The sequence below is a fragment of the Platalea leucorodia genome (assembly GCF_965183815.1).
Source record: "Platalea leucorodia genome assembly, chromosome: 9".
In the NCBI taxonomy this organism is placed as follows: Eukaryota; Metazoa; Chordata; class Aves; order Pelecaniformes; family Threskiornithidae; genus Platalea; species Platalea leucorodia.
In genome coordinates this window covers 49,101,436-49,116,982 of record NC_138831.1, presented here as the reverse complement: position 1 = coordinate 49,116,982, position 15,547 = coordinate 49,101,436, and the positions used below count along the sequence as shown (strand labels likewise).

Sequence of the window (15,547 nt, the reverse complement as noted above, 5' to 3'; positions counted from 1 at the left end):
GAACAGTTCTGCTAAAACCTGAAACAATCTGACATGTGGCCTTATCCTGTACCTGCAGTCTTCTAGGCATAAGAACTATCACATGATGCCCATATGTATGTATAATAACCCACTGAAGTTTAAAAAATAGAGATAGATTTACTCAAATCCATCATTTTGGCTCTTTTTATGACATGGGTTTTCTTGTTAGATCTATAGACAGCAAGGGGACTTTCAAAATGAAACCTAATTTGCTTCAGTTTATGTCTCGTGGCAAATTACCTTGTTGAAAACACTTGAGGCAGATGTATAAATAGATTGAAATCAATATCCCCAAGTCAGTCTGTGGAACTGTAACGAAGTCGACATTGTCAAAATAGACATCTCTTCTCTTCTCATGTGTGTCTATTTTTGCTCTTCATTCAGTATGTGTATGTGTGAAATATTCAGGAAAATAAATATCAGGGAAGTATACCCAAAATGGAATAAGCCTCACTTAAAAGGTCAGGTTTTGGTGCTTTATTCCCTTTTGTTTTTTTTAGGATCTGATTCTTGAGGTTCTCATTACTAAGAGCTAGAGCCACAAACAGACTTGAGCACCTAATATGAGTTAGGTTGAGTTTACTTTCCCGTTGCAGGCTTGAATAAGTTTTCCGAACCCTGAAAAAAGGAATAATTTAAGACTCTTCCCTATTATCCTATCTGTTACTTTTTGTAACTCCTTGCCTTGTTTACTGGCTGCTGGAATTGCTGTTTGGAGATTCCTCACTCCCTCACACACAGTAAAGGGAGCCTGGACAGCAAAACCACCCTGGCCTGAGCTATTCTGATGGACTAGAGTGCCCACGTTTCCTTACCATGCCTGCAAGATGCTGAGCCCCCCAGCTCCCACTTGATTCCCTCCTTTTCCTGTCCATTACTGTTAAGCATTCATAGCCAATTCAGGATTGTGTAGGCTTCAGAGGGAGGTGGGGATAATTGATGCCCAAGCAAATATGCCCTTGATACGGACATTCTTCAATTTTAAACCAGACAGGTAGGGACCTGACTGTCTTGCTGATGATGACAAACCTGCCTTGCAATCTTGCAGCCTGCTAAAATATAAACACTCTCCTCAATTATGTATGCAAGCAATACCACCTAATTTGTGTGCGTGCACACACACACATACACGCGCACAAACACTTCAGGCAAATCTGTTTGTGTGCTTGAGATAGACTCTATTTGTCTCAGTCTTGGAAATAAACAGGTGATCTTTCTTGTGAATTCAAGTTCAACTGTGAGTGGTGAGATTTTGCTTAACTGAAAGTCAGAGCTCACAATGGATTATTTAAAAGCCTTGTAATTCTGATGTGAGTCCTCCGCAGAAAGATAGCTCTAGCTCTACTGGGTTTGACAGTGAGCATCCAAAGTGTTCCACACCTCAAAGGTAGCACTCTACAACAGGCTTCTTTCACTTCTGATTATTTTGTGTATCAGGAAATCATTGCAAAAAATAACATCCCTAAGGCATGAGCTGAGCATTGTATACAGAAGCGTGATGTTGTGTTGTAGTGAGGATAGGGGATGTCTCAAGAATTCCTGCAGAGTGAGCTAAGGTGTAAATTCCTGCATGTCACACTACTCCGCAGTACCTGCCAGCGTGCCCGACTCAAACCTGCGGTAAATACAAGGTAAACTGCTCCTCAGTGAAAGCTGTTCTTCTTGTGTACTGGAGGGTGAGAATATGCTCTTAGACGGCAGCTGACAGAGTGTGTCCTCACCCCCTCTCCTAGCCTGCAGCAACCTGTTTGTGTGCCCATTTTCCCAGAAAGGTGTAAATAGAGTAAAAGACTATAGGCCACGGGCAAGGCTGAGCTTGGCTGCTGTTTCTCAACTAACTAACTGCTCAATTCATTAAGTCCTTTAAGCGGGGGGAGATAGTGGGTTTAAGGGTGCAAGAATTCATCCTGGGTTACTCAGAGAACTACCCGGTAGATGCTCTGGGGGTTCGCCAGAAGATCCTTCCTGTAAGAACAGACTAGCACCATCCAGCTGTGAAGAGAGGTGAGGTCTCAAGTTTGAGAGAGCTCAGAAAGGTGGAGGATCGAATCCTCTCTCGGCTCTTTTCTGGGCACGTGGTCATTCTCGCATACCGTGTACCTGACTTGTGCCTGGTTGCTGTCTGACAGATATATTTTATGCCTTCCCTCCCATCACTGCTCCGTCAGCTTCACTTGCAGCATCCTCTGCTAAGATGGTATCTCCGTTTCCTTAATAAATGAGTCTAGTCTCTCCATTGATAAAATCTCCCTTTTTCCTACATCTTATCACTGCTGTTATGGAACAAAGAGATATCAGCAAGCTGTAGATCTGTAAATGTTCTTTCATTCATCCATGGTATTTCAGCTTTCCACTTTTCAATGAGCATCTCCGAGTGCTGTCAATTTCTGAGCTGAGGAATGTCAGAGTTGATGGAAAATGACCTTCTCCAAAGGCACTCCATATTCTGAAAAATCTTTTTACTGATTGTTTAACCAGTCCCATACAGCACACTTCTCTTCCCACCCACCTCCTCCCATTCCCCCCCTGAATTTTTATCATCACGGGAACTGTGGTCTTCCGAAGCAATTCGTTTACTGACAACCGTCTATTTTCCCCAGAAGCAGTTTAAATGGTTGGGTACTTGTTGCGATACCTAAGTGTATAGGATAATTATATAAACACTTGGAAGAAGGTGAGGGAAGCTTGCTTATTTCTGTCAGTGGTTTTGACTCATTTGATCTGGTTATTGGAGAGCTGACTGTAACAGAAAGTTCTGGGGATTTTGAGGAGCAGGATGGGGAGGAACATTAAGAAATACACAATCAGCTTTTCTATTTTCATAGATCTATCTATTTTAATGTCTGAAGAGACCAGTGTGATCATCTAGTCTAACCTCCTGCATAGTAATGGCTGAAGAACATCATCCAATAATTTCTGCATCAAAGCACGCTGAAAGGCACTTTGTACAGGACTTTTGAACAACCCCAGAATTAGGTAATTTAGAATGCGCTGCTGACTTGGACTGTCCTTCCACAGGGAAGGATACACCTGTAAAAAATGTCCCCATGCAAAAAGCCCATGTTGAGACAGTGTACAACAGGCAGAAAGGCATAATCCTGGCTTACTCTTCTGAAAAGCAGAGGAGGAAAAGAATAACTGGAATACTCTCAGCCACCCACCCTTCCTGAACACTGGTGTGGAGCCAGCGTGCGGAGCCTTTAGTAATGACTTTCCCAGGTCAGAGACGTGAGAAGGGAAGGAAGGCACGATCACCTCTTAAGCCTTGACACTTTCCTACTGTGATGAAGTCTAATGAAATGGATAGATTTCCAGAGGCTCTAATTATTGCCTCAACACTAAAAGTTTGGAAGGACCAAAGTCCATGGACCTTACATGAAGTTTTTGCCTTGGCCTAAATCAATAATGCGCTTGAATGGGGCTGGCTTTGAAGACGTGCTGGACTGAAGTAGTGGCCCTACAGTCTCATTGTGGCTACTTCTTTAACAGGAAGAAGGCATTTTAGTAAGGGAGACTGAATGTAGTATCGACACCAGAAGACAGAAAATACTGTCAAAAAAGGATTAGGGCTGTTGTTAATTAAGATGAGATGACTGGTGCTAGTGTATAAACAGAAAGTCGAGAAATTCACTGGGAAGAAGTTGTTTTGGCTGAAAGATGTCTGGAGAACAAATTCAGAATTTGGAACAGACTCTGCTGTCTAAAGCATTTCTTTTCCCAATTTGCCTTAAGAAAGTTAAATTACCTGGTTTCCTCAGATTTCCTCAAAATTAGATGCTTAAAAAATATAAAGGTCAAAAATTACTTTCTGTTTTTCAGTTCAGCTTATAAATTTAAAAAAATAAATCTTTTATTGCTGTAAATGTGACTCAAAAGCCAGGGACCGTACAGCAGCTTCCAAACTGCAGCAACAGCGATGGAACAATTTCCTCCTCATGCCATGTTGTGCGCTGTGGACAGCTTCCAGTTCCCACCTCTACTTGGCCTAGTGCCGGAGAAACACTTGGCTGCTTGCATTCACTCTAGGTTTTCTACACTATTCCTTCCTGTTATGCAAGAGATTTGAAGAAATAAAAGTTGTTAAGATTCGATGCAAAATACTAATGTATAACACTGCCAAACTCTTTCAAGAGTGTAAGGTTCCCTTCCTGCTTGCAGCAAGCGGTTGGAAAGCAGATGTTAGTGGGCTTGCCTTCTGGGATCCTTTCAGAGGCCTCACGTTGTCTTACCCCTCCGTTCAGTGATCCTTCTCCAGAGGAATTGTCTGTGTTTCTTAATTTCGGTTTATTGGTGGCATGGAGAAGAGCCTTACACATGCTGCACCCCATGCTGGCAAAATGTTACATGAACTCATGACCTTGAAAGGTACATTCAGAACCAGAAGGGAGGAATTATACGAGAAATTCACATTGCTAACTGTGTGTTTCCTATTCTTTATTTAACACATTTGCCATTAAGTGCCTCAAACTTTTCAACTTCAATGCAGCTAGTGCTTAGTTCACTGGGTAGACTAGATGCGTACACGGCTGGCTGGATGACAGATGAGTTTCCTAGCTGCAGTTATTTGCCTAGGCACAGAGTTTAAACAGAATGAAATTTTACAGAATATCAATATAATAAGAGAGAAGCATTCTTAACTCACCCATACCCGCATATGTATACTATTTCTACATCATGAGCTGCAATATATTTAGTATGTAACTCTGATGACTTTAATTACTGGAATAGTTCATACATACCAGAATGGAAAAAACAATTAATAATAAAAATTTACTACTATTTAGTGATATCAGCTGCAGATCTTAAAAGGGATTCCAGAGGAAGAAAGGCATCATTTTACAGATGGGAAAGATGAAGGCAGAAAGAGTAAATTACCTGGCCAAGACTCACTGGCAGGACTGGGAAGAGAACAGCTGCCTTCTGAATTTTGGCTAAGCATCTAAATCACAGCCATCTTCAGGTTAGCACTGCATCAGAGCACCTTAATTGTCAAACAGGTGTTTGTGATTCAGGGCATTGCATTCTTTGTATCTGAGACATCTCCTCTGTCCCCTGGTTGGACATAGCCCGCAACCTCATTTCAGACCGAGCTATGTAGGTTTGAGCTCCTTTGCCTTGTTATGCTACCATAACGCTATGGTGTGCGTTAATGTCTGGCTTGCCAAAAGCTTTGGAAAGATTTATTCTGCTACTGTCAAGGAGAAGTTTCCCTTCCCCTGCTGTACAGTCGATTCACCAACTGTTGCTGCCTACCCAGAACTATTGTTATGGGTATCATAACTCTGGAATTTAGTGTGGAGGATTTTTCCTAATCCTACAATGCCAGCACTCTGTAAGACAGCAAAAGATAAGTGTTTCAAAGCACTGCAGCACTACAAGTGCTTGGCCTAGAAGAAAAACAAAACTCTGATATGCTCAGGCTGATAATAAAATTGTTCATGCTTCAACAGGAAGATTATATGGATGCAGGGACCCAGACTTCTGCATTGGACTTTTCCTAGCTCATAGCCTCATAAAAGAGTGGAAAAAAGCTTTAGGGGGGGGCTGAATATGGCCTCAGCCTTCTACTGGACCTTGGTTTGGAGTTCAAGCCCCCTGCTTCCTGCAGACTCTTCTGCAAAGCCTGTTTGGTTCTTGCTTCTTATTTGAGTGCATGCTAGGATGATTTTTAGTCCTTAATATATAGCTTGTATCCCATGCAAAAAAGCTGTCCATTTTGATGAAGGAGCCAACCTTGGAGTAGAAATTCTTACCGAGTATAGTACTTTCAATGGAATTGTCATAGACTGATTCAAACTGCAATGATCATATATTACATTTGAAAGATTTAATTTAGCCAACAGATGCAGTTCTCATGGAACCATATGATACGTGCAGTAGTAGTGAAAATATAGAGAAACAAAACTTCCACTTTAAAATATTTCTTTAATGTTTAGCTTTCTGCTCCTATTAGGTAATGATTAATAGATGCAGAGGGGGGAAAAACGAGCTTTTATTATTTTCATCTGAATGTTAAGAGGTGCTTTGTGAACAACCATAATTTCAGGGACTGCTTTGTCAGAAGAATTTCATGGATGGTAGTTTGTTAAGCTGATGAATTGTTTTAATTAGTTAGTAAAACACTATTTATGATGAAACATATGACACTCACAAAATTTGATCATTCTTAGTCACAACAGTATGTGACTAACCTCTCCTACCAGTAATTGCCAGAAACATACTTGGAAATTACGTTTTATGAGGTTACCTTGAAAATTAACATATACGATATTAATTTTATAGGTGTAAAGAAACCCATCCAGTCATGTCTGCAATATTAAGCTATAGCAATAAATAATCGTAAAGGAAAAGAAATAGTTTCTATGAGGCAAAAAACCAGGAGACAGGTCCATAGAGAGGTGCCACCTTGCAGAACTCTGTTCTTTCTTGTTCCGAGAATAATAGAGAAAATTTGATTTGTAACAATATTATTTCTCGTCTTTCTCACTGAGGGCTAGACAGTGCTCTTATGGTACAATCTTGTGGTGCAGAGGCCCTCAGAGCACACCGAGCTCTGAAGGGAAGCCGTACATTCCTAGCTGACCTCAGACAACATGGGGTCCTTTTCCAAAGGTCAGATTCCCTCTCCATCCCCTGCTCTCTCTTTTGACCACCTCATCTCCCCAAACTAGACATCCCCCTGTGCTCTCCCTTCCCATCCCCCAGAAACCTCCATCTCTTCAAACCAAGACTTAGCACATCTCCAGCCTTCCCCTCCTTTCCTAGCCCCCAGCCCCAGGGCGGCTCTCCTGCAGTGGGAATTTAGTGCCCTAAGGAAACCAGGGAGGTGCTCTTTCTGTTTGTAGAAGAGAAAATGATGAATAAAGATAAACTGTTTCATAGCAGGAGGAACACAGGGGTACGTCTTCCACCTACCAGATGCAGAAGGACCAGGCATTGTCCGGCCTTTTGGGCTTGATTCTTCTTTCTACTTTTCTCTCTGTGTGCTCTCACAACAGTGTGGAATTGTCTGAATAGAAATGAAAGCCAGAGGATTAATGTTGGGCAGCAATGCTCATTATTCAGCATAAAGGAACTTGACTCATTTCCCTGCACAGCTGAGATTTAGTCCCAGGGCTCCTGTTGACTCCCGCCCCAAATAAATCCCAAGGCTTCAGGTAGTGATCAGTTCTGTTCACTATGGCTGAATGAATATTCCCTGCAAAACTCTTTCCAAGGAGATTTTTCCCTTCCAAAGCACTTTCCTTTCTACCTCTCCCTGCTGAAAAGTTCTGCTGAGGTGGCACTTACTTTTAGAACACAAATTAGACCAGACCAGACCAGACCAGACTAGACTAGAACAGACTAGAATAGAATATTTGTGCCAGAGGACTCAGATTTGTCTTCACAACTCCCTTGACTGCAGTCCTCCATCCGTTGGAATTTCTCTTAACCCTGAACATCTTTAACTGACTGTAGTACAGCCAAATAGTATGGCACATATATGTCATAAAACAGTATGGATTAATCGTGTTGTGGTTAATGTCAATAATCCAAGCAACTTCCATTTGAGAATGGAAAAGCATAAACTTCAAAGATGTAAAATCACCAGTGCTGTGGCAGTTCCCAGATGTTTGGAAATGGCATGCAGGGCTGGTGTTTAGCACCACATTCCCTGTTCTCTTCCTAAGTTATACGGCTGCTTATGTTCACTATCCTTAACGGTTTTCAGGTTTGTTCTCTTCTTAATGTGACTCTTGCTGGCATTGCATGTAAAATGTTCTACTGCTGTTTACGGACTGTATTTTTCTTTCATGTCCCCATCTCACTGTCTGTCTGTCTGTCTTCATTAGTTGCCATCCATTGTCTGGAGAATGTAGCTGCAAAGTTGGCTGGGCTGGACTCTACTGCAATGAAACCTGTCCCCCCGGCTACTACGGCGAAGGCTGCCAGCTGACCTGCCCTTGCCAGAACGGTGCAGATTGTGACAGCATCACGGGGAAGTGTACGTGTGCACCGGGATATATGGTAAGTGAGAGCTGTGAATAATGGGGCATTTCGTCAGGTACCTGCAAAAAATTAATGAGGATTTTAATCTGTTTTCAAATAATATTTGCATAAAAGTGGCCAAATGCAGGTAGTTTTTCCCCATTCTATTATAAGTCCACATAATTCTCCTTTGAGCAGTGTCAGCTTATTACTTCTGGTTATTTACTTAACATCAGTATTTTAAGTTTATTACTGTTATAAGGATAAAGACATGGTTTCCCGTCGTATATTCTAAGTCAAGACATAACAAAAAAGATGTCAGATTATTGTCTGCCTGGAAAAGCAGAAAAAGAATTCTCATGGCCTTTCAGCATGTTCCTTGTCAGTCACACTGTGATTTTAATAGATGAAGATCTTTTAAAATGTTACAAATGATAGAGCAATTTATGTCTTTTCTGAGCATATATGGCAGGTGTCTTTTACCTGAGCATCAGAAAGAGCTTCAGACATTCTGAGGTAAACAAGCATTACATTTTATAGACGAGATATAAAATGGCTGAAGAAATCAGCCAAGATGAAACAACAGAAATTCAGAATTAATGATTGCCAGGTTGCAGCAGACAGTATTAGGACATGGATCCACATGTCCAGTCCTGCTACAGCTGGGCATAATGAAACTCTTGCTAGTAAGTTCCCCGATCATCCATATATGAAGCACCTCTCTACTTCAGGAGCACACCTTGGAAGAGATCTGCAGGCTATGCTTAAGAAACAATATTTCCTAAAGAAAAAAAATATTTTCAGGAGAGAATTCCACCACAACTTCATTAGCAGTTGTCTTTCTGTAATTTGCGTCTTTAATTTTACATGGTCTGTTTCCACAGGCCTAAACCTTATGTTTTCTACACTATTATAGTAATTATTAGTTATAATTACTAAGTTTACTACAAATCAAGCTTCAGATTCAAAGACATTCCCAATATTTTTAGAGCTTCCGCTGACATTTAGCAGCTAACTAAAACGCGCAGCCTCCTAGATGAGTTTTACTCTCTATTGTTTTAAGTTACAACTTCAAAATGAGATGAATAAATATCTTCAAGTACTAGGGAACATGAGATTTGATCTTTGACCATGCTGTACCTCTTTTGATTTGCATTTATAAAACATGGTGGACATCGTACCAGGTAGCTTTAGGAACAACGGGAGGGGAATGGCATGTTGGATCTGGACAGCAGAGCAGCCACGTCCTACCATCAGCACCCACCGCAGCGTTTAGGGTTTTCTTGAAAAAATGTTGCAGTATTCTGCAGGGGCATACACTGCTGTCGTCTACAGGGGAAGGCTGCACGGCTGTCCGACAAGATCCATAGTGTGGGAGTCCTATATGAGGTTAGTGGGATGCTAAAGCCTTTTTAGCCTCCCTCCCTTGTAAATCCACACTTGAGCTTGTGATCACCAACTGTCACCTCCAGAACTGTGGAACTGGAGTTATGGCTTAAAGACACTTTTGTTCTCTGCTTCATGTCAACAGCTGAACCTGAAAGTTGGAGCTTCCATCTAATTTCCAGGGGTTCTCTCGATGCCAGGTTTAAACAGATTTATTTAGGTGTGAGGGGTAGGACTGTCAAAAGCATCTGTGCAAGACACTAGTACTTAGAGATGTAAAAAAAAAAAAAAAGAAAAGGGCTTGAGGTTTGATTCCCCGCTCACTTACACTAACAGAAAACGAGAATTTATCTTCTCTATACAGGGGTGATACACAAGTATTAATATAAAGTGGAGGAAAGAATGAAGGCAGCAGCATGTTAGTAACAAATGCAAAATAAAAAGATACCAAGATCCTCTTTCTTATCAGGGATGCTGTTCAAGTTTGCAGCACAAAAATATTTTGGGACCCTTTACTGTACGCATTTAAAAAAAAGCATAGTTTGTCCAATATATATTGCTCCAAGACAGTATTATTGCAGGCATGAAGCCTGGGAAGTTCCTATTGCATTGCTTCAAAATAATATTTAATCTCATAATAAAGAGCTTTCTTGCATTGACATTTAAACAGCTTGGTTATTGAGGATAGCTCTATAATCACCGAAGCATATTTAGGCATTAGTATCATTGCTCTCTCATAATATACTATAATCTCTGGCAATTAGTCCATGAGGGGAAGTAAAGCCTTGAAATTGCTAATTTATTGCCTCTGAAGCATATTTGTCATTCGTATGCATGCCAGATGACTTGAGTTGCAATGGTTCTTTCAAATGCTAGAGAACATAGGCTGTAAAGAAAACTTGACAGGAACCTTTACTTCCTACCCCGGAACGGCGGCGTCCTGCCGAGCTGCTCTCGCGGTACGCTCCATCGTCTGGGCGGGGAGAAGGTGTCAGCATTGCTTCACGACGCAGCCTGCAGGTCATGTGAAAGATGCTGTGGGGCCAGAACCCTCTCAAGGCTTGAAGTGGCTCACCTCAATGACACACTCCAGACCAGACTTTGCCTTCAAATATGCATGCATCCCTCTTGCTGAGGCAACGGGGAGCTTTGCCTGCGGGTAGAATTTTGCCCTTGAATTCGGCTAGCCTGCAAGCGAGTGGCGCGACTGTTCATGAATGCAGGATGTCTCTTTTGGCAGCGCTGACAATAGAGTGATGCTAATACAGAACTGGGCAGAGCTAATTATTCAGAAAAGCCATAAATGAATCGCTCTTGCTTTTTCTAGCATGAGGCTTGGCTGATGCAGCTACAGGGTCAGGAATTTTGCCATATGATTAGAAAGAATGAAAGTGGGATCAACATCTTACATGTTACAGAAACGTTTGATCTACACATGATTTTATATAGCAGAGCAGGCTGAAGGTTTCTAAGTAAGGGGGGAAGGAAGAGAATATGATGGGACATGGGATATAACTGCAAAATCTGACTGCAAAGGCAGAGAGGTTGCACCCATAGGACTTTTGGCTTACTGGATGCCTAGAAAACATAGTCACCAAGAAATTACAGTCTTTTCCTGACAAAGCACTCCTCCAGCCTACTTCTTTTGCACAGATGGCTTGTTTTTTAACTGTGCCCTGCCTCGGCTGTGTCAGGGCAGCTGGGCAGGGTTTCAGAATGAATCATCTGCAATCGCAGCCAAAACAGGGACATTTTGTTGGGATGCAGAACAAGCCATTAAACACACAAAGCATCTGGTCACCTTTATTAAATGTATTAAGTAGAAAGGCAGCCATCCCATAGGTTGCCATGTACGTGAGCAGAGCACTTAATTTTTGGGAGTTAAGCAGATTCAAGTTTTAAAATAAAAATGTACATTGTAGCTCAGAAAATAATACATTATTTATTAGCTGTGACATTTCCAAAAATTCAAATGCCAAAGCTAAATATTGGTGAGTTTGCAGTTTTGGATAGAATTTCAAAACTTTTTATGTTGGGTTTTTTTGATTAGTACTTTGGGTCAGACTCCATAACCAGATTTGCACATACCTAGCTCTGAAAACAAATTACACCGTCGTAAAGACGTTATTGGGTACCGGTACAGGTTATTTGTGTGCGGTTCTGCTATGACTGTGCTCACAGTAGGGGATTGCGCTATTTTGACTGTATGGGTGTCTAAACCACAGGGCAGGCACCGTGTGTAGATTTGACTAAAGAGGTAGCTGAGAAATCTGGGTGATCCACAATCATTCCCAAAACAGCCCAGTTCTTGGAGGCAGCATACAGGACAGTAAAAATAGGATAATAGGAGCAGAGGAGACACAACAATGATGTCTTCTTCCCCAAAATCACAGAGCACATCTAGAGCTACTCCTCATATGCTCCAGCAGTAGAGTCCACACCGCAGGCCTGTTGGAAACCCTGTGCTTATTGCATCTCACTTGTGACGGGAGAATAAAGGTTGTATCAATTTAATTAAGATGATTGCAGGGAATCAGCATGATAAGCATGCCAATAGGGCATTTCCCTGAAACTGGTATTTTTGACATATTTGAGGATTGCCTCTCAGTACTCATGTGATGAATTGCCAGTGATGCTTTTCTCAAGAATCGTTTTGAAAAGCCCGTCTGCTGCTGTCTTATTTGTGGCAAGAAGGAGTCTGATAAACACACAGGGAGTACACAAAGATTAGGCTTAAAAAGTATACAGGGAGATTCTTGAGTGGTAGAAATTGGATCCTTACTCCCACATGCAAATAGTCGCTCCTTGCAATAAATTACTTGGATGCAATTATGGGGGTGGTGAGAGGGGTTATACTAACTCGTGCCTCCCCCTCCTTTCACATTCTGCTTTAAGATGCTCTCCTACAAGCCCACTGAAGTCAGTTGTGCAGTAGGGACTTAAAAGAAATCAGGATTTACCCTGTCCTCTCTTCTTTTGTTTTTGGTTCATTGAATTTTATTCCTGTAATTCAATAAATGTGGTGAAGAAGGCCAAAGGATATGAATTAAATATGACAGGAGACCACAGGAATCCTGACCTTCTGTCTCACAAGGAAATCTTGAAACCAACCCCCTGCACATACCTATCAGCGTTCTAGCTACTGAAATAATTATAAATGCTATTGAAATACAACTAAGTTCACCTTCTCCATTGCACAGCTAATTGCAACTTTCCTGAAAACAGTAGCTATCTAAAGACCTCATCCTGTGATATGCCTTTGTTTCTTTATGGATGCTTTGTTTTCTTCCTTTGAAAAATGGATTTAACTTCAAATGCTTTCATTCTGTCTATTGTGGCAAGGAGATATGTAGTTAAAACATTTCTCAGCCCAAGACACTCTGAGAAAACTTTAACACTTATCTACGGAATGTGCGGTCAGCTTTTACTTCGGTGGGCACTTAGGTCTATATTTCACATCTAGATGACAGAACTTATATTACTTTAAAGAGTTCATCTATTTATGCTGCAATTTTTTGAAGACCTGTCTGCTTTTATTGAACCCTGCATGCTGGCAAGCAAAGCTAGCACTTCATCACCAAAATGAAAGAATTCATTTTGACGTTTTTCTATTCCTTGACTATATTGGTAGATCCCAGGCAAACCAATCACAGCACAGGAAAGTGTGGAAACTATAGGAGTGACGACCTCTTACTAGAAGGTTTTTCAGCTTTTGGAATGTCGCTTGGATTCCCTAAGACTTTCCAAGATATATCCCAGTACTGTGTATCTATAGCCATTTGCATCTTCACATTGCATCAAAATTGCACTTTAAAAACATAATAAAATAATGCTTTTCAAATATATCCTTACGTAAGTGCTTATGTATATATATCTCCAGCTGAGCTCAGTGGGAATCTGTACAGTTAAGGACTGAAACACAGGCTTAATCTGGGTCTATAAGTCCATAAGTTTGTCTAGTATGCCAGAGTTTCTCAACACAATGCTTTCTCTACCACAGGGGTACAAATTGCTTCCAAGGTTTACATGTACATGCCTGCACATCGGAGGAAAAGTCAGCCTCTGTAACACACAATAAACAATAGCTCGGGCACTTAGTAAAAATAAATGTGTATTGTAGTGCTACAAACCTCTTCAAATGCATAGCAAATGTATAACAAACTTTGTCACGGATAATCTCTCCGTCAGAACGAACACCCACAGTGCAGTCTCAGGCCAGTCTCAGTCTGCCCCACGCCTACCCGGTGAGTAAAATCACCAATTTACCCTTCTATGGAAATGAGGAGGACCATAGTTTTGTGTTACCTATAGAGGTCATAAGGAAATTACAGGTCCGGTCTGTTGAGTATTCCAGCCATGACTGGCTTCCTTCTGGCACATACAATATCTCTTGTTCCCTGAAGAAAACATACAGGAGAGAAAAAACAATCTTTCCCTCTATATTAAAAAAACCCTGAAGCCTGCTCTCCTGTCCTACACCTTTAAAATTCTCTCTGTTGTCTACAAGAAAAAAAAAAGTAAATAGAAAGGAGCACCTTATCTTATCTTCAATTGAATTTTCCCTGAAGGACCGACATCCCAGGTAGGTCTGGAGGAATTTGAAGAATCATTGCCCGTAGGTGCTTTCTAAACACTCAAGGCTGATAAATACAAATTTATCAGAATATTCCCTCTCTTCTACATATTTGCTTTCATCTTTATTCTAAATATATCATCCTTCACCACTTTCAGAAGGAAGCAGTAAAAAATGAATGAGACTTCTTTGTCTTATAAGCCCCTGGTTCAGTAGTGAAGTTATTTTATAAATTTCACAAAATTCTTAATATGAAAAATGAACCTAAAGTTGGAGATAGTGGATCTGTTTGGGGGGCTTTAACTCATTTAAATGATCTGTTTCTTTTTGAGATAATTCCGAAAGTACTTCAGTGGAAGCTCATCTCAGAGCAACAGGGCACCTCATCAAAAGGTTTAAAAAGAAAAGACGAGGGGAAAAAATCTTCAGTAGAGCCTGTGTCCTTTTATCCTTGATTTACCGAGCATATCAGTTACCCCCCTTTGTTAAGAGCTCTTTTCATTTATAGGAATAAAATAAATTCAACCATTTTATCAAGATGTTCTTGTTACCAACCACCAGTATAAATTTTACTTGCTGTAGGTGGGGAAAAGGTTTTCTGGCACAGCAGTTGTCCAATTAACTGGAGTATTACAGGCAACAGAAATAGTTTGCCCAGTCTCATTTCATGAATTACCTAGGTGCACAAGGAAGATGCATTTTCTTCTCACTGGTTTCCTATTTGTATTCATAATCCAATGTCTCGGAACCATTGCGAATGGCTAGCAGCAGTGGCAATGGGCACACAAAAAGGCATCCACACTGTGCAGGTGGGTTTGAGCGTAGGCTGTAGCTGTGAGTGAGTGAATTATTAATTAATAATAAAAGTAAAACAAGTTGTCCTGTACGTAGTGGAGCTAAAAGAGCCTTGTTTTCTACCGATGTCTATCCTCAGCCCCTGGCCTTTCCTACCCCACCGTGGTAACCCTGCCTCTCTGTCAGGTCTCCTATGGTACTTTAGCTAGCAAAGGACACACAGATGGGCTCATGGACCTCACATTCACATAATGCCCTCCCTGAATAAGCAGGTTAAAAGTACCGTGCATCGCATTCCCTAAAAAGGAAAGGATTTTGCCTGAACAAAGACTGAATATTAAGTCATGATGTGGAAGAAATGAATTCCTGTGCTCCCAGCCTTTGAATTATTTCCTATTTATTGGTTTTTCCTTTGTTTCCCCTCAGTTATTTGGAAGCTCTTAGTAGACTTCATTTTAAGATGTTTGGGAATATCCCTCTGTAGCCATGACTAATTCCTCAGCTACCCTTGAAGTAAAGAGACATAGACAACAGAAAGGCAAAACCAACCCAGGATGACTATTGCTGTGATCCAAGAAGCAGCGCAAGAGGGAAAGTCCCTGCTTGGATACAAAGAGAGTAGTGGGATGCAGCTGAAGAAACAGCAAAAAGACCTGGCAGTTTCGAAGTGTTCTGAACAGTTTTGAGAAGATCATTTTGTAAAAGTCAGCAAGAAGGAGATGCAGTCTCTTTGATAACAGTTATCGATGTGAGTTTTAGGTCTGGGGGTAAAAAGTGAAAGACAGGGATATGGGAAATTCAACT

At 41.1% G+C, this 15,547-nt stretch overlaps 1 protein-coding gene across 2 annotated transcripts in view; it reads left to right on the top strand.

Annotated features, from left to right (window-relative positions):
• The window catches only part of MEGF11 (multiple EGF like domains 11), a 212,833-nt gene that overhangs the window by 117,844 nt on the left and 79,442 nt on the right, over positions 1 to 15,547 (top strand). For both annotated transcript variants that reach the window (XM_082322222.1, XM_082322223.1), the window contains exon 7: positions 7,854 to 8,028. In XM_082322222.1, coding sequence (XP_082178348.1) covers positions 7,854 to 8,028 — 175 coding nt within the window. The remainder of the gene's footprint in view (positions 1 to 7,853; positions 8,029 to 15,547) is intronic.